Genomic DNA, 20,529 nt, shown 5'->3' with positions numbered 1-20,529 from the left:
AACAGAAGAGAAATCTAAGTCAAATCAATATTTCAATATTTGGTGCCACTATTTTGCCTTCAAGGCAGCTTCAGTTTGGTACGTATACATGCACAGTTTTTGAAGGAACTCTATTTTTTTAAATAGTGCTTACTTTGCAGAATTGTTCACACACATGCCTAAAATATTTGGGCAATACTGGGAATCCTACATGGTTAAAGTGAACCTGTCGGTGGGCAGCATGTATCAGGCACTGACTCACTTTGCAATGTTGTGCTGTTTCAGAGAAAAACTGTAATACAGGGGTGGGCAATTAATTTTCCCATGGGGCCGCATGAGAAATTGGGATTGGTTTAGAGGGCCGGACTAATATAACTAACTCCATTCTACCCAATATACATTACTACACCCCCTCCATATACTACACCTGTAATAAACTACACCACTACACCCCCCAATACTACACCTGTAATATACTACATCACTACACCCCCATATACTACACCTGTAATATACTACTCCTCCATATAGTACACCTGTAATAGACTACATCACTATATACAACACCCCCATATACTACACCACTATATACTACACCTGTAATAAAGCTACATCACTACACCCCATGTACTACTCCACTATATACTACACCACTATATACACAACAGCATATACTACACCTGTAAAACTACACCACTACACCCCCAGTAGCTGCTCCTTCTGTTGTACGGGCCCTGGCTGTGCTGATGCTCTTCTCCGAGGGGCCCCCGCCGCTGCTTCTCTCTGTGAAGGCCCCCGCTGTGCCGCTCTTCTGCTGCCGGCTGGGCGGGAACTTTTGAAATTACACACGCGCGCAGTACTGACAACATCACAGCGCGTGCGTGTGTCACAGAGAAAGTGCCGGCAGGGAACAGAGGAGAGATTCCTGCGTTCCGCTGCCTGCACTGACTGTGCGGACCTGCAGGATCTCTCCCTGCCCGGCACGCTGCAGCCCGGCTCCACTGCACCGGCTGAAGATGGGCGGGCCGGTCACAGAGAGTAGGCGGGCCGGATGTGGCCCGCGGGCCGCCCCTTGCCCAGGTCTGCTGTAATAACTTCTCAGGGACAGAGCCGCCTGTCTGACTAGTCAGCCAGGCGGGTCCTCGGGGCCTTCTACCGGCTCCCTGTCCTGGATGGACCAGTCTCTGCCTACATGAGCGTATAGTCATATATTACCTATACTTGATATACTCTATTCAAGCAAAAGGGAAGCAACAAATGCCAATACCTTGGACACGTATGATCTCCCTCACTCCATGAAAAAATCCTTTGTATTTTGGGTTTGGGGAGCATTGGTCATGAATAAACTTCACCTGTACAGAGAGAAAATAATATAATTACTATTGGCAAAATATCCCTACCGGACAGAATCATAGAACAGAAACTTCTCAAGTTTAGTAGAACATACAGTATATCACAAAAGTGAGTACACCCCTCACATTTTTGTAAATACAGTATTTTATTACATATTTTCATGGGACAACACTGAAGATACAGTATGACACTGGACACAATGGAAAGTAGTCACTGTACAGCTTGTATAACAGTGTAAATTTAGTGTACCCTCTAAATAACTAAACACACAGCCATTAATGTCAAAACTGCTGGAAACAAAAGGGAGTACACCCCTAAGTGAAAATGGCCAAGTTGTGCCCCAAGCGTCAATATTTTGTATGGCCACCATTATTTTCAAGCTCTGCCTTAATTCTCTTGGGCCTGGAGTTCATTAGAGCTTCACAGGAGCCACTAGAATCTTTTTCTATCCTCCATGACGACAGCACGGAGCTGGTGGATGTTAGAGACCTTGCACTCCTCCACCTTCTATTTGAGAATGCCCCACAGCTGGTCAACAGGGTTTACCCTCAGTTTCTTTAGCAAGGCATTGGTTGCCTTGGAGATGTGTTTGGGGTTATTATGTTGGAATACTGCCCTGCGGCCCAGTTTCTGAAGGGAGAGGAGCATGCTCTGCTCCACTATGTAACACTACACTTTGGCATTCATGTTTCCTTCAGTGAACTTTAGCTCCCCACAACTGGTAGCACTCATGCAGCTCTCAACAATGACACTCCCACCACCATGCTTGACTGTAGGCAAGACACATATGGCTTTGCAATTTTCACCTGCTAGCCACCGCACACACTTGACACCATTTGAACCAGATAAGTTTATCTTGATTTCATCAGATCACAGGACATGGTTCCAGTAATCCATGTCCTTAGTCTGCTTGTTGCCAGCAAACTGTTTGAGGGCTTTCTTGTTCATCATCTTTAGAAGAGGCTTCCTTCTGGGACGACAGCCATGCAGACTAATATGATGCAGTGTGCGGTATATGGTCTGAGCACTGACAGGCAGACTGCCCACCCCTTTAATCACTACAGTAATGCTGGCAGCACTGATATGTCTATGTCTATTTTGAAAAGACAATCTCTGGATATGATGCTGTACAGGTGCACTCAACTTCTTTGGTCAACCATGGAGAAGCCTGTTCTGAGTGGAACCTGACTCGTTAAACTTCTGTATGTACGGCCACTCAGTTTCAGGGTGTTAGCAATCTTCTTATAGCCTAGGCCATTTTTATGTAGATCAACAATTCTTTTTTTCAGATTCTCAGAGATTTCTTTGCTATGAGGTGCCATGTTGAACTTCCAATGACCAGTATGAGAGTGTGCGTGAGAAATAACACCAAATTTAACACACTAATGAATCACATAACAGCAGAGAGGAAAATGGCTAATTGGGCACAATTTCGCCATTTTCACTTAGGGGTGAACTCACTTTTGTTGCCAGCGGTTTAGACATTGGTGGCTGTGTGTTGATTTATTTAGAGGGCACACCAAATTTACACTATTATACAAGCTGTAAACTGACTACTTTATATTGCTTAAAAGTGTCATATTATCAGTGTTGGTCCATGAAAAGACGTAATAAAATATTTACAAAAATATGAGGGGTGTACTCACTTTTGTAATATACTGTAATATACTGTATTTTATCTGTTAAGTAGGAGAATAGTGGAGAGTCACCCCATCAAATTCTACTGTATACATGACACTGCTCTGTCCAGGTATTCTGTGGTATCTATCAGATGCAATGCCTGGATATGAAAGGCAATATGAGCAGCTGCAGATCAATGAATACTTTGGAAATAAAACATTAGTTAGGTTGTACTGATCTTGATTTCTAAATTAATTGTAACCAAGCATTAAAGGCAATCTGTGAGCAAGTTTTTGCTACCTCATCTGAAAGCAGCATGATGTAAGCAAAGAGACTCTGAATCCAATGGTGTATCACTTAGATTGCTGGCTGCAGTCATTTTCACACAATCAGAAGTTTTATCTTTAGTCATGAATGCAATGTTGCTTTTTCTGTCCTGATGAAGGAGACTTGATCTCTGAAACGCTTAGTCTGAATAAACAATACATTCTTAAATCAACAAACTGCATTTTTTTGCGGCAGCGCAGCATTAACCCTTTCTCTTCCGGAATACTGACACAATCCCCATGTGGGGCTGCAGCAGCAATTCTCTCCTAGATGAGACACAGTGGTTGTGACTACTCACAACTCAATAAAGTGAGTCTTATTTTATTGTGATCCCTGTGGTTTTACCAGGTAACACCCTATTGTACTTGTGCTTTCTTCAGATTTTGCTTAGCTTTAGTCATGTAGCCCAGAGGGCTGTCCCCGCCCACACCAGGCTCTCTATAGATATTGTACATTGACAGTGATGTGCCAATCACAGCAGGGGGCGTGTCGGACAGGCATGTGCATGACTTTGTAGTCCTGAAATGATAAGTGTCCTACTGCTTAAACAAACATAGCAACAACAAATCTGGACTGTGATAAGACAGGCAGCCCTGAATTTTGTTTGTTAACCCTTGCAACAGGCTGGGTTCAGCTTACATAGCAAAAACCTGCTGACAGATTCCCTTTAATCACACTTGGAGACAGTAAAAATGCAGGTCAGCAGACACATTCCTACCATCTTAGAAGAGTAATTTTAAAGGGTCTTCTAAATCTTAATCAATAGATCCCTAAGGGCCCAACACCTGACACACCCACCAATATGCTGTTTGCAGGTCCCTTGGCGGTTGCACGTAAACAGTGTACAGAGCAGGAACAGCATTAAGCCTTGAGAAATCTTAGCTCTGAAGCCTGCAGAATTGTGATTACAGCTCTGGATAATATTCAGATGATGTGATTATTACAAGTGGGGAAAAAAAAATTAACTTTTTTCTAAACATTTTTCAAACAGTTTCAACCATATAATAAAACTTAGTTATATTGCAATATATCACATGCACATTAAGGTGCTCTAACGTAAAGCGAAACGAGCGAAAGCATCTGGCCTTTGAAGACACTGTGTCTAACAGATCTGCATAACAAATTTCCCAAAATGAGCACTAGGTGGCGACAAAACGCAAGAAGAATTCATGTATGAAAGTGAGGAAATGTTGCAATCTCTTAAGTTTTAGTTTACTAGTGCATTTTTTTGGAAGGTAAAATTAAGAACTATTTCTATAACATGAAACAACAGTTAGGATTTATCTAAACTAGTGTAAAAATCTGGCTTACCAGTTGCCTATAGCTTTCAATTTTCAGACGTAATGTAAAAAAAAAAAAAAAAGAATGCATCCTTATTGGCTGTTTTTGGTACCTGCTCTACTTTTTACTTGCATGCATTTTACAAATACCGTACTTTAGTGCTCTTCACTGCGGTAAATGGCATTAAGATTTTCTTTTTCTTTTCTCCACTAATACATAAGCAATGTCCAATAACAAATGCCATTTCCTGCTGGTGTGTTTTATACAAAACATGCTAAACATTCTGCATTGCTTATATGAAACTCACTTGTCACATGCACCTCAAAAATATCTCAAGAGCCTGACTTTCTTACCTTCGAAACTCCAGAAACCGGATACTGTCACTCTTATTCATTCTCGCCTCGTCTACTGCAGCTCTCTAATAGGTCTCCCTCTTACTAAACTCTCTCCTCTCCAATAGGGTAAGTGAACCCAAACGGTAAAGTTTGGAGTTCATACCAAACACGCGGTGTCAGGGATTCAAACTTTTAAAAAAAACTCTGTGTCAGAGTTCAGCTGCTGTTCATATGTGAATAAAGCTTGTTTAAAGGCTGCAGAGCAGCCAATCAACAAGCTTTTCAGCATTACTAATCGCTGGGCTTAATACCAGCTGTCAATTGACAGCTCAAATCAACCCCAAAAGTATTACCCAGACCGCCACCGCACTAGGGCAATCGGGAAGAGCAGGGCAAAGCGCCGGAAGTGGCACAACTTATGGATGCACAACTTCTGGGGCAGCTGCAGGCTGCTATTTTTAGGCTGGGAAGGGCCAAATAACCATGGCCTTTCCCAGACTAATAATACTAGCTCCCAGCTGTTTGATTTACCTGCGCTAGTTATCAAAAATAGGGGGGACCCCACATCATTTTTAATTTTTGTTTGTTTTTTTTTACTTTATTCCCTATCCACATTTGTTTTCAGAGCAAATGCCCCGTTTTGCTTCCTTTTTCAGCCCCCCTAGCCTTTACTATGACCATCTTACGGCACCAAAGTTCAAATCCCCACTGACTTATATGGGGTTCAGAGTCAAGGTCAGGTCCCGAACTGAACTTTTAACTAAAGTCCGGCCATACCTGGCGAACTGCAACTTAAACGAGTAAGCTCATCACTAGCCTTCAATCTACACTCAATGCAGCAGCCAAGATCATATTTCTATCCAACCGTTTACGAATTCCTCCATGATATAACCAGTCATTACATTGGTTGACCAACCAGATACAGAGTACTATATAAACTTATCATACTCACTCACAAAATGCTCCACAGTTCGGCACTGCACTACATCATCTCCCTCATCTCTGTCAACCATGCTACCCACACTCTCAATTCTGTGAATAATCTAAGACTAACAACATACTGTATATACTCTGAACCTCCCACTCTGGTCTTCAAAACTTCTCTTGTGCTGCACTAGTTCTCTAAAATGCATTATTCCAGGCAATCTGGTTAATTTGCAGTATCCACAGTTATAAATGTGCTCCAAAAACACATTTCTTTAGACTGGCCCATCACCTCACCTATAAAATCTAACTATTCCCTGCTCTAGTGTGAAATGAGTAGACTAGTGCTCCCCAACACTCTAGCTGTTGCTATTTCACAACCTCCAACATACCCTGACGGTCGAATGTTTTCACAGAATGCTTGGGGTTGGAGTTTTGGAGCTGGAGAGCCACAGGTTAGGGACCAATAGAGCATAGAAATTCAGAATTACACAAGTTATCACAAGTAAACAGCAGTTGTTTCTGGAGACAAATGTGAAGGTATGCTCACCTTAATAGTTTCCATAGGACAGACCACCACAATAGCCTCTGCCACACCAGCCCCCAATCCACACACTAAACTGCGCTTACTGTCCAATTTTCCTTGAGCATCTCGCATATGATTACTGAGGAACTCAAACATCCCAAACCTATAGGGAAAATAATAAAAAGTCATGTGTAAGAAGAGAAAACTGTAGCAATGGATATGAAGAAAATCAATTACTTTCTGCTCAGAGAATTGTAAAGTTCATTGAAGATACAATTTCCAATCATTGATACATTGAATATAAAATGTTTATATTCCTTTGTTAAAATGCAAGTTTTTGTCATGTAAAAAAATCGTACCAAGAGTAATCATTTCACAACTTTTTCTCACTTTTAATGTCACCCATAATCTGTACAAGTATATTGAGAAACATTTGGAGGAAGAAAATAAAAATAACAAATCTAAATGTGGTTGCATTAGTGTGAACACCCTCTTATAATTGGGGATGTGGTTGTGTTCAGAACAAGTCACCTAAACGCATATTAAATAGTAATCAGTACATAGCTGCCATGATTGCAGTGATTCCAATTAATAGGATTTTCCTGATCTTTTGCTTATTGTAGATTACAATAATAGCCATGGGACATAAACAACTTACAACATAGAAAAGGGATATCATTTTTGAACGTTATCAGCCAGGAGAAGGGTACAAAACAATTTCAAGCCAGTAAATATACCATGAAACACTGTGAAGATGGTCATAAAGATGTGGCTTAAATTTAGCACAACAATGACATTACCTAGAATAGTGATCCCCAATCTTTCTTACCGTGATAGCTACATACAGCTCCAATAGAGGGTCGTAAGACACATTCATGTACCCTCACCCAGCCAGAGTAGTGACATCTAGCTTTTGCTCTCTCACCCCCATGGTAGTTACACACTGGTATAATGACATCTAAATGTATCATTATAGAAATCACCCTGAGGCTGCATATCTAGATCCATTGGTTTCCACCTTACTTACCTGTGGTATTCTTGCATCAAGCGCTCCCACCACACTATCACATCTAGCTGCAAGAACCTTCTGTGACTGGCAGTATCATCCTATACAAGGCCAATAACTGGTCATTATAAACTTACTCTTCTGTGTGGAGCTACTCTCAAATGTCACCATCTGGAGACCTGCTTTTCATACCGGTTAGGTAGACCTGGTACTCATGTGCCAAGCTGACAGCTGTGAGCCACACATCAAGGACCCGCGAGCCACATGACATGTGGTTCAAATTTGATGAAAAAACAATAAGAAAATTGGCTCAGGATGATGCCAAACAGCCTACAGCAACATTAAAAAAAGCTGCAGGCAAGCGCTAGTTATGTAATGCATGTGACAACAAACTCCATATTCTTCATGTATCTGGCAAGTGGGGTAGGGTGGAAAGACACAAGCGTTTTCTTAAAAAGAAAAACATCCAATCCTGGTTATGTTTTGCCAAAACGCACATTAAGTCTGACAAAAGCATGTGGGAAAATGTGTTATAGTCTGATGGGATCATGGTCAAAATTTTTGGCCATAATTCCAAAGGTATGTTTGGCACAAGGCCAACACTGTGGATCACCAAAAGAACACCATACCCACAGTAAAGCATGGTGGATGCAGCATTATACTTTGGGGCTGATTTTCGGCAGTTGGAGCTTTAGTGAATGTGTAGGGGAATTAGGAACAGTTTGAAATATCAGTCAATTTGGCATCAAAACCTTCATGTCTCTACTAAAAAGCTAAATACGAAGAGGAATGTCACCTTTCAGAACAACGACAATGCTAATCGCCAATCCAGATCAACAAAAGAATGTCTTTGCCATAAGAGGGCCAAGGTTTTGGAATGACCCAGCCACAGCCCAGACCTGATTTCATCTGGAAATCTGTGGGTTGACCTGACAAGGGCTGCACACACGAGATCCCCTCTCAATCTGACAGATATGAAGCACTACTGCAAGGATGAGTGGGCAAAGGTTGCCATTCCTAGATGTGTCATGCTAATAGACTCCTACTCAAAAAACTCCTACTCAAAAACATTGAATGTGGTCATAAATTCAAAGGGTACTTCAACAAGTATTGGTTTAAGAGTGGGCATATTTATGCAACCAGATTATTTTAGTTATTTTTCTTTATTTACGTAAGAAGATTTCAGTTTGTTTCTCAATTGAATTACACACATTATACGTTACAAAGGTGGAAAAAGTTCTGAAATTTTTTTTGGGATGACTTTTTTTTTACATGACAAACCTGGCATTTTAACAGGGGAGTGTAGACTTTTTATATCCATTGTACATTTACCTTACAGCTGCCTTTGGAATGGAACCATAAAGTAGAGAACTGAGCCCCCGATACAGACCCTTCACCCCATGACCCTGCACTGTTTGCTTCACACAGTCCACTAAAGAGTAAAGAAGAAACACAGTTAGACTTTTTTTTCTAGCAATATGACCCAAAAAAATGTTTTGCTTCTATCATTTTTTTTTTTTACCATTTACCCTCACAGTTTGTTACTCACCTATCCCTCGGTATCGTGGGGGGTTAGCCTTCTCATCGAGCTGTAGCTGGGTCTTGACATATTCTGTGGGAAATGTGATGCAGATCTCTATTCCACCAGCAATACCTCCTGTAAAAATCAAATAATAAATATGATTATAGCATAGAGTACTAAAATTGAACCGACGTATCATATACTGTATATAACATAACCCCTAGTGAGATGGTATAAGTAATGAATAAAAATATTGATACACCATTCATAGTCAAAAGTGGAAGCATGATAAAAATGACATATAAACAACTATAGTGCATTACTTATAGTACTGGAGTTGTTGCAAAATTCCAATACATGCTCTGTCTCTCTCAAGGGAGCTAAAGGGAAGCTGTCAGCAGGTTTTTGCTACGTAATCTTAAAGCAACATTAATTAGAGCAGAGAGCTGGATTCCAAGGATTTGTCAATTGCTCAATCAAATTTCTATAGCTATAGTACGATCAGTATTTTCTCAGCTGTAGATTATCACTGCAGGACTAAAGGCCCAGTCACACACAACGACTTACCAGCGATCCCGAAAACAAGGCGACCTGATAGGTATCGCTGGTAAGTCGCTGGGACGTCGCTGTTGAGATGTCACACAGTCAGACCTTACCAGCAATGCAGGAACGATACAGGTCGCAGTAGCGACCTGTATAACGATCTCAGCAGTCACTGGGACCCTGTCACACAGTGTCAAACAGAGCGATGCGTCCTGCCCAGCAGGACATCGCCTTTGAAGAAAATAGCCTGGACCATTCTGCAACGATCGGCGACCTCACAGCAGGGGCCTGATCGCTGGTAGATGTCACACATAACGAGATCGCTAACGGGATCGCTACTGCGTCACAGAAACCGTGGCTCAGCAGTGATCTCGCTAGCGATCTCGTTATGTGTGACGGTACCTTAAGTGTCACATTTTAGGTAGTGCAGCTTATCTGTGTAACCCAGCACCCACCACAAATTGCCAGCATGCTGACAATTTGCATCGCTAGAATCCGGCTCTCTGCCCCTATATCATGCTGTTCTCAGTTTACATAGCAAAAAGCTGGTGACAAATTCACTTTAAGGCTATGTGCGCACGTGTGCGTAATTCATGCAGTTACGCTGCGCTTTGTAGCGCAGCGCTTTGTAGCACAGCGTAACTGCATGCGTCCTGCGTCCCCTGCACAGTCTATGGAGATTGTGCAGGGGCCATGCGCACGTGGCGTCTTAGAGCGCAGCGCTTCAGCTGCTGCCCAAAGCGCTGCGTTCAAGAAGTGACATGTCACTTCTTCCGTGCGCTTTGCCGGCAGCTCCTTCTCTGTCTATGGCAGAAGCTGCAGGCAGAGCGCATGGAATCGGCTTTTTTTTTTTTTTTTTCTACGGACATTTTCTGCAGCGATTTGAAGTGCACGTGTGCTCTTCAGATCGCTGCAGAAATTTCTGCAGGGCTAGTACGCAACGTGCGCACATAGCCTAAGAAAGCAAAAACTGAAATGTGTTGGTCCTCTAATCTGGGGTATCTTTGGTCAACAAAGTTCAAAGATAAGATTAGTTTTTTTGCATGTCTGGTGCTCTTGGCACCATATCTGCATCTCTTGGCAAAAAAAAGTGGTTTTCTGCCAGGAGATACAGGTCTCATTGAAATGAATGAGTTTAAGGAGGTCACCTGAGGTCAGTTTACCTGCAGTCACAGGTGAGGTACTGTGGGAACCTCAAGCTGTGACCGTACATAAACAGAGACATCATCACTCACAGCTGTGACTCAGTCAGTCTCTGCCTGAAGCCACAGCGTGCGGTCATGTTTTCTAATGTGCCAGCACACTGTGACTTCATTATGTAGCAGGGTCGGTATCGTCATTGGTCTTTGTGTGGATTAGGTCGGAATGGGTGTTTGGGGTTAATAAATTGGGAAAATAGGGTAATTTTTTGTATGTTATTTCAAATAAAGGATTTTTTGGTGTTGTGTTTATTTCTTTTCACTTACAGTATTACTAATGGGGGGAGGGTTTCATAGACACCTTCTATTACTAATCTACGGCTTAGTGGCAGAGTTGTGAGCTGTCACTAACCCCTTATATCACCCTGATTGCCACCGCACCAGGGCAATTGGGATGAGCCGAGCAAAGTGCCGATCTTGTCACATCTAATGGGTGCAACAATTCTGGCAGGCTGCAGGCTGCTAATATTAGGCTAAGGGAACACAATAACGATGGGCCTCCCCAGCCTGAGAATACCATTAACTAGCTGTCGGCTTCATCATGGCTGGGCATCAAAGCTGGGGATAGGTGGGGGGGGGGGGGAAGGAAAACCACATGCTGGTTTTTTTTTAAATTATTTATTAATTTATTTATATTTTTTTTTTAAAAAAAAAAAAAAGCCACTTATTTTAATACACCGCCAAGACAAGCACACTGCTGGGGGCTGCAGCCGTATGCTTTATCTGTCCTGGGTATCACAATATGGGGGGACCCAGATCCAATGTATTTATTTTTAGACCACTGTAAGAACGCGCCACCAATCACAGACGCTGTCACACAGGGTGGTGGCGCAGTCTGACTGCAACCAATCACAGGTGCCAGAACTGACGGTGGGTTGGGGAAGCAGTGAATATGTATGATGGTTAATGAGCACATCCGAAAGTAGAGTTAGGGAGTTAGGCTATGTGCCCACGTAGTGTATTTTCATGCAGTTACGCTGCGATCTGCACCGCAGCGTAACTGCATGCGTCCTGCGTCCCCAGCACAATCTAAGAAGATTGTGCCTAACCCATGCCCACGTGGAGTATTAGAACGCAGCGTTTCGGCTGATGCCAAATCGCTGCGTTCTAAGAAGTGACATGTCACTTCTTTCGTGCGCTTTGCATGCTGTCTATAGGGAGAGGCAGCATTCAGAGCGCACGAATTCTGCAGGCACCAGGTGCTTCAAAACTGAGCTTTTCAGCTGCGCTCTGAAGCGGACCTTGTACGCTGCGGTGCACACTTGGGCACATAGCCTTACAGCTCTGCAGGAGACTCGGTAAGTATAATGGTCCTGCTCGAATTCCCCTAGCCCTTTTTTCAGCATTTTACAGCACAATGATTGAGTCCCGATAGATTTATTTGGGGTTTGGCATTCGGGCACATGTTCGGGTTCAAGTATGGTCCCGAACCGTATTTTTTAAAAAAATAAATAAAAAAAATCCATCTGGACTCGCTGAACCTGAACATTTGTGGGTTCACCTATCTCTGGTTACTCATGTCACCATTCCATTCATATACTATTGGTAACCAATATATTGGCCTCATAGGTCTATCATGTCCATGAGCTTAAAGTGGTGTGCGCACGTTGCGTTTTTCCCCGCGTTTACATAGCGTTTAAAACAACAGCGTAAATGCATGCATTCTGCTTCCCTAGCAAAGTCTATGAGATGTCAGCAAATTCCATGCGCACGTTGCTTTTTGAAACGCAGCATTTTGGATGCCAAATATTTGACAAAATCAATGCGTTTAAAAAAGCAGCATGTCACTTCTTTTGTGCGTTTTGGTTGCATTCTACACCCATTGACATCAATCAGGTGTGTCAAAACGCAACCAAAATGTTTAGCTGTGCGCTTGCACTGCATTTTTGTTGCGTTCTGCATCTTTTTTTGACAAAACGCAGGCCTTTCGGTCTCTCTCTGTCTGTTGAACTCTCTCTCACCACCTCTCTCATATTCACAGACGCGGCGATACACAGTTATCACACTGCTTCTCCTGCTTTTGAACTTCTCGTGCTTTTGAAAATGCCGGCCGCTCATTATTCCATCTCATATTCATTGCTTCCCCCGCCCACCGGCGCCTATGATTGGTTGAAGTCAGACGAGTCCCCACGCTGAGTGACAGCTGTCTCACTGCAACCAATCACATCCGCCGGTGGGCGGGTCTATATAGTGCAGTAAAATAAATAAATCATTTAAAAAAAAAAAAAAAAAACACGGCGTGCGGTCCCCACCCCCAATTTTGATACCAGCCAAGGTAAAGCCACATGGCTGAGGGCTGGTATTCTCAGGATGGAGCAAGGAAAGAAGAAAAATGAGTGGATCCAGCACCAGCAAATATAAAAATATAAATCTTTATTCCATACTCTTTAAAAAGACAACACTAAGTTAAAGAAAACAGCATCAGGAATATGAAAAAAATCTTACGCGTTTTGGACGAAAAATAAAGGCGTAAGGTTTTTTCATATTCCTGATGCTTTTTTTTAACTTAATGTTGTCTTTTTAAAGAGTATGGAATAAACATTTATATTTTTATATTTGCTGGTGCTTTTTCTCCTTTCCTTGCTTCATTGCCATACCAGATCTGGCTGACCTGGAGGCTTCCGTGCACTGCTCCTAACCCTGAGGCAACTACCTAGGTAAGCTGAAAATTCTTTTTTCTTGGCAATTCTCAGGATGGGGAGCCCCACGTTATGGGGAGCACCCCAGCCTAAAAATATCAGCCAGCAGCCGCTTGGAAATGCCGCATCCATTAGATGCGATAGTCCCGGGACTCTACCAGTCTCATCCCGATTGTCCCGGTGCGGTGGCAATCAAGGTAATAAGGAATTAATGGCAGCCCATAGCTGCCACTAAGTCCTAGCTTAGTGATGGCAGGCGTCTAAGAGACACCCCCCCATCATTAAACTGTAGTGAAACTAAAACACAAACAACGAAAAATCTTTTATTTGAAATAAAAGACAAAAAAACCCTCTTTCATCACTTTATTAATCCCCAAACAACCCTCCAGGTCAGACGTAATCTACACGAGGTCCCACGACGCTGTCAGCTCTGCTACATTGGAAGCTGACAGGAGAGCCATAGAGCACAACTGCTAACTGTGAGCTCCACGCAGAAACTGAAGTGAGTCACGCTGTCAGCGGTGACGTCACTCAAGTTACCATCGGCCACAGCTGGAGTCTTCCAACTGTCTCAGGTGGAGGACTTCAGCTGTGGCCGTGGATAACCCAAGTGACAGTGAACAGTGACAGTGAACTCAGGTGAAGCTCTGACGTTACTGCTGCGGACTCCTGTGTCCTGGTACTGACCTCAGAGGTTCATCTGAGTTCATGACAGCACACAGAGACAGAGCTGCGGGATGACAATGAAGTCGGGTGAAGTTCATCCGACTTCATTCTCATCACGCGGCTCTGGCTATGTGCCCACGTTGCGTTCTATCCCTGCAGAAATTTCTGCAGCGATTTGAACAGCACATGTGCATACTGAAAAGCCGATTTCTTGCGCTCTGATAGCAGCCCCTGCCATAGACAGAGCAGGGGCTGCATGCAGAGCGCACGAAAGAAGTGACATGTCACTTCTTAGAACGCAGCGCTTCGGCAGTAGCCGAAGCGCTGCGTTCTAATACGCCACGTGGGCATGGATTAGGCACAATCTTCATAGATTGTTCTGGGGACGCAGGACGCATGCAGTTACGCTGCGGTGCAGAACACAGCGCAACTGCATGAAAATATGCTACGTGGGCACATAGCTTCTGTCTGTGTCTGCTGTCAGCGAGCATGTAGCAGAGCTGAATTACCATACTCAATGATCACCGGCACAGCGCTACACAGCTGTCACAAAACTCCAGCGGCTTCTTGAGCTTTTGAAAATGCCGACCGCTCATTATTCCATCTCGTATTCACGGCTTCTGCCACCCACCGGAGCTTATGATTGGTTGCATTCAGACGAGCCCTCACGCTGAGTGACAGCTGTCTCACTGCAACCAATCACAGCTGCCGGTGGATGGGTCTATATCGTGCAGTAAGATAAATTAAAAGAAAAAAAAAAAAATCAAAAACGTGCAGTCCCCCGCAATTTTGATACCAGCCAAGGTAAAGCCACATGGCTGAAGGCTGGTATTCTCAGGATTGGGAGCCACACGTTATGGGGAGCCCCCCAGCCTAAAATATCAGCCAGCCGCCGCCCGGAATTGACGCATTCATTAGATGCGACAGTTCCAGGACTCTGCCCGGCTCATCCCGAATTGCCCTGGTGTGGTATGGTGGCAATCGAGGTAATAAGGAGTTAATAGCAGCCCATAGCTGTCACTAAGTCATAGGTTAATCATGGCAGGCGTCTATGAGATACCCCTCCATGATTAATCTGTTTAAAGAAAATAAACATATACACCCAAAAAATCCTTTATTTGGAATATAAGACAAAGAAAAAAAAAAAAAAACAACAAAAATCTCTTTCACCACTTTATTAATCCCCAAACAGCCCTCCAGGTCTTACGTAATCCACACGAGGATCCACAACGCTTTCAGTTCTGCTACATCGGAAGCTGACAGCGAGCAGCCACAGACCACGACCGCTCGCTGTGAGCTCCACGCAGCAACTGAAGTGAGTTGCACTATCAGCGGTGACGTCACTCAGGTTACCCGCGGCCACCGCTGGATCCTCCAACTGTGATAGCAAGTTGCCCGAGTGACTGAAGTGAGCCGCGAGATCAGCGGTACCCTCACTCAGGTGACTTGCGGTCTCGGGTGGAGGACTGCAGCTGGCCGCAGGTAACCTGAGTGACGGCACCGCTGATCTCGCAGCTCACTTCAGTCACTCAGGGGATTTGCGGTCACCGGTGAGTCCTTCACCGGTGACCACAAATCAGGCCGCGACACAGAGAGCCACACTATGACAATGAAGTTGGGTGAAGTTCATCTGAGTTAATTCTAATCGCGCAGCTCTGTCTGACAGCCAGCCATGCTCTATGGGGATGTAGCAGAGCCGAGTGGGACCGCACTGTCAAAAATGCATCCAAAATGCATTCAAAAAGCATCCAAAATGCATGCGTTTTGGATGCATTTTTTTTGTCAAACGGAGTGTTTACAGTTGTCAAAACGCTGCAGTTTGTCAAGCCATAACGCAGCATGCACACATACCCTAAATGTTTCTGAACCTTTTTCTCTTGAGAACATGAGATAGAAAACTAGTGGATTACTGAACACATTGGTTAGAAAATGTTGATGCATTTGATGTATGGGCCAAGGAGCACAGTTGTGTGGGAATGTTATGTCTGTGCTAAAGGCTTCAAGGACAAAAAAAGTACATACAAATCAAAAGAAATAGCTTTGTCCTTCTCCCTTATTATTACTAACATTACATGTAATAGACCTTTAACTATTTCATATATCAAACAGAACTATAGGGGTGCACTAAGGGCCTGTTAAATCATTTGTGGGGGGATTTAAGCAACTCTTCAAATTTTTTGCCTTATGGTATTAATTGACATTTTTTCATCAACATGGCGTAATCAGTTAATGAACTTTGCGCAAAGTAAAAAAAAAAAAAAATCAAAACGTTTTTTCTGTAACAATTTTTTGCAAGTTTTTAGTGCAAAAGTCTTGTTTCACAAAATGGTCAAAAACTTGAAAACTTGCACAAAAAAATCTGAAATTTTTGGAATCACTCTGGGCAAAAGGGGAGGGGGGCTGGAATACATTTGTGACTTTTTGAAAAGTCACAAATGATGAATAAAAATAGTCTTTAACCCCTTCACAACATCCGCCATACATGAACGTCGCTTGTCGGAAGTGAGTGTGTGGGGCAGGCTCACATGGTGAGCTCGCTCCATACCTGGCAGCAATGGCTGTGTTACAGCCAGGACCACAAAACGCGTTGGGGTGCGGTGGCTGTTGGTCTGACTAGGCTTCACCATGGGTAAGTAGCTATGCTCCTCCTAATATCTGGCATGTGGCATGTACATTTCCACTAGGACTTTAACTTTAATCATCACATGCCTGGGCTGGCTTTACTTTTACCCCCCATGGTGATGGTTCAGACCTAACTGCTTTTGCTCTGGATTTTTATCTATCTACCTGTCTTTACTTAAATCTGTAACCTTGGATTACTCTTTATGTATTTTAAATTTATATCTTTTGTATTGAATAAAGATCATATTATTGTAATTTGAGCTGATCCTGTTTGAATTAATTCTTTCAAACCTGTGATATTGGTTATTTATTCCCTCTCGGTTCTCCAAGTCTTTCATATTGCTTTTTGAGGGTTGACCATATGTTGTTTCATGATGTATAAGGGGGTCCCCTTTGTCCCATCTTGTTTCTTATCAATGGCAGGTGTAGCAAAACTCATCTCCCAAGTGTTGACCTGTTAAATCCTGCTGTCGAACTCTGAACTCTCACATGCCGTAATGGGGGTGCGCCATTTTAAGCTCCATTCGGCGCACCCGTGGCTTGATCGTGGGTCACCGATGAGTTGCTATGAGAGCAGGGGGTCTACTGAAGACCTCGATGCTCATCATAGAAGAGATCCTTTGAATCCAATCCTGTGGCCGAGCTTCAATGAGAAATGAGACTTGATTTCTGCTCTATAATATACAGCCCAAGCGAACAGATGATCACAACTTAAAACCCACTAAAAAAGGGGTGGGGAACCTCAGGCCCGCGGGCCGTATGCGGCCCGTGACGACTTTTTATGCAGCCCCCGGACACATTGGCGGCATCCGCGCTTTTCCTAACTGCCGGCCCTTTAAATCCCACTGCCTGATGCCCTGTGGGTAGATGCTATAGAAACCACTTTCCTTAGTTACCCGATGTAACTAGCTTACCCCGGCTCCCAGCACACGTGTGCCAGAGCCGCCGTAGGCTGGTAACCATAGTACACATCGGGTAACTATAGAAACCGCTTTCCTTAGCTACCCGATGTGTAACATGGTTACTAGCTTACCCCGGCTCCCAGCACACGTGTGCCGGAGCCGGCGTATGCTGGTAACCATGGTACACATCGGGTAACTATGGAAACCGCTTTGCATAGTTAGCTGAGCCATGCCCCTGCACGGATTAGCCGCTTGGCCAGGACTCGCCCCCTGCACGCATTGGCCGTTCAGCCAGACCCCGCCCCCTGCATGAATTAAATGTTCGGCCTGGCACCGCCCCCCTCACGCATTGGACGCTCGACCTGGCCCCGCCCCCGCACGCATTCCCCGAAGACTCCCAGGTGACTGCTGCACCCCCGGAAGCCCACACCGGCAAGCCAGCCGAGACATACCGTTGCATTGCTGGGATCGTGTCGGAGCCAGCGTACGCTGGTAAACATGGTACACATCGGGTAACCACGGAAACCACTTTGCTTACTTACCCAATTGTGAACCATGGTTACCAGCGCATGCCGGCTCCCTGCCCATTAAGATCGTTGCTCTCCCGCTGTTAAACACGCCGATGTGTGCTGCACAGCAGGAGACCAACAAACAAAAAATGAACCAGCACTGTCGCTTTGAATAGTTACCCGATGTGTACCATGGTTACTAGCTTACCCCGACTCCAGGCACACGTGTGCCGGAGCCAGCGTACACTGTTAACTAGTGTACACATTAGGTAACCCATCCAATCCATTTATTACATTACTATTCAATCTGCTAACCTACATACACATTCTAGACTAACCGATACGCTAGAATCGGGCCACCTTCTAATATATATATTATATATATATATATATACATACATATACACATATATATATATACATACATACATATACACATATACATATATATATATATATATATATATATATATATACATACACACATACACATACACACACACACATATACACACACACACACATATACATACATACATACATACATACACACACACACACACACACACACACACACACACACACAATATCACCGAACATCACAGCCACAGCAAAGAGAAGCTGCTCCAGCCACCACAATAGGGTAGGGGGGGTTTAATTAATTGTTTGACCAAATATAGCCGGGTAATTTTCAAGTTAATAATTTAGTGCGGCCACCGAAGTTTGGTAGAAAATTCCAAACAGCCCCTGGCAGTAAAAATGTTCTCCACCCCTGCACTAAAGGAACTATTAAAAATAGGGAAAAGTTAAAGAAAAAAAGGTTTTAAAAAAATCTGACATTAAAAAAAAAATAAAAATTAAAAGTTCAAAGTACCCCCCTTTTGCTTAATTAAAAATAAAGATAATTAAATAAAAACAAATACACATGTTTTATTGCCACATTCAGAAAAGTCTGGTCTATCAAAATATAAAAATAATTAACTTGATCGGTAAACACTGTAAACAAAAAAAATTTCAAGAATGCCAAAATTATGTTTTTTTGGTTGCTGCAATTCCACAAATAATGCTGTAACAAGTGATCAAAACACATCATAGCTATCCCAATATGGTATCAATAAAAATGTCTCGCCCGCAAAAAAATAAACCAATTCCAAGGCTTCATCGACTGCAAAATGAAAACGTTTTTATTTTGCAAACTTCAGATTATTTTTTTTTTTGCAACACTTAAACAATTTATAAAACTGTACATGTTTGGCATTGCTATAATAGTACTGATGAGCAATAGCTTATTGAAAGGTAATTTTTACCACTAAAACCACATTTTTACAGTACAAACATTTCTCCCCCCAAACAAAATGTCAGAATTGTATTCAAAAGGTGTCATTCAAAAGTACAAGTCGTTCCGCAAAAAACAAGCCCTCATGTGTATGTGGACAGAAAAAAAACGACATTGGCCCCCATGGTGAAAAGGTTTAAAAAAAAAAAAAATAAGGCACCAATAGAAAATAGAATTTGATGCAAACAAAGAAGGCAGAAAATAAAATCGATGAACAAGTGCAAAAGCATTACTGAGTCGGACCCCAAGTGCTTACACTAAATACAGTCCCCAAATCAGTTAGCACATAGTATTAATTCATTTTGAGTGCTAGTCAAAATTAAAGTGGGCTCCCTTCTTGGTCTACAGGCTGCACAGACTTTCACTGCCATTGATACAAGATTAAGGGAGTGAATATTGAAGCCCATGGATCCAGGTCAGTATGCAGAGCTGTGGCGTCATGCCATGGTGTGTACGTTCTGTGGCCTCACTCGCAGAGGAGTATGAATCAGCAGCTTACAGATTGGTGATTGGAGACAACGCCCCTCTTCTGGCTGGATCACATACAGAGCACTAGAGGTAACATTTTTCTATTTTACTGCTTTTTCTTTGTTTTCTTATGAGGCATGTGATTTACTGATCATATGACTTCAAGATTTTTCATACGATTTTTCATACGATTTTTCAATATGCTGAGACCAGACAGGCCCTTTAATGGCCAAGATCAGCCCTTCTGAATGAACAATAAAGGAGGCAAAGACATTAAAATTCTTATTTGGTAGATAGTAGTTATGAGAATAATGGTTCTTTGGTTTTGGGAGGAATGCTTTTGCCATTGGAATATTGCAAAAAGAGATCTATCAGTATCAACTACACAGATACAGTAGTTCGAAGTGGAATGCTAAAAATCTGCAAAATCCAGTAACACAGGCAACAAAGGCTCACTGATCACTATGCCGAGAAGCATAACAACAGGAAAGCTACTGAATGGACCGATACAGACACTGAAGTTATCCAGCAGGCACAGAGCTATATTTACACAGTATGGCTCCATATATAAAAGGTTCCATGCACAGGACTGCCATCTGTATGTGCCGCATTCCAGGTCTATGGATTTGCTTTAGACATCCAAATTATAGCTTGCATTAACTCGCCTTAAATGACTAAAGAAAAATTATTGCCACAAAGGACAGGCCTAACCTGTGCAAAGGAGCTTCCCTTTAAAGGAACCAGTCATGTAAAAAACAACCGAAAAAAACCC

General features: G+C 43.0%; 1 protein-coding gene across 1 annotated transcript in view; it reads right to left on the bottom strand.

Moving 5' to 3' along the window:
• Positions 1-20,529, bottom strand: part of SLC25A1 (solute carrier family 25 member 1) — a 66,689-nt gene that overhangs the window by 22,972 nt on the left and 23,188 nt on the right. Inside the window, exons 2-5 of the mRNA XM_075321292.1 lie at positions 8,901-9,008; positions 8,684-8,783; positions 6,370-6,508; positions 1,247-1,331 (exon numbers count right to left, since the gene is read on the bottom strand). Coding sequence (XP_075177407.1) covers positions 1,247-1,331; positions 6,370-6,508; positions 8,684-8,783; positions 8,901-9,008 — 432 coding nt within the window. The remainder of the gene's footprint in view (positions 1-1,246; positions 1,332-6,369; positions 6,509-8,683; positions 8,784-8,900; positions 9,009-20,529) is intronic.

Source organism: Anomaloglossus baeobatrachus, chromosome 1 (genome assembly GCF_048569485.1).
Source record: "Anomaloglossus baeobatrachus isolate aAnoBae1 chromosome 1, aAnoBae1.hap1, whole genome shotgun sequence".
In the NCBI taxonomy this organism is placed as follows: Eukaryota; Metazoa; Chordata; class Amphibia; order Anura; family Aromobatidae; genus Anomaloglossus; species Anomaloglossus baeobatrachus.
The sequence above is the reverse complement of the archived record's forward strand: the minus strand, read 5'-3'. Positions and strand labels throughout refer to the sequence as shown.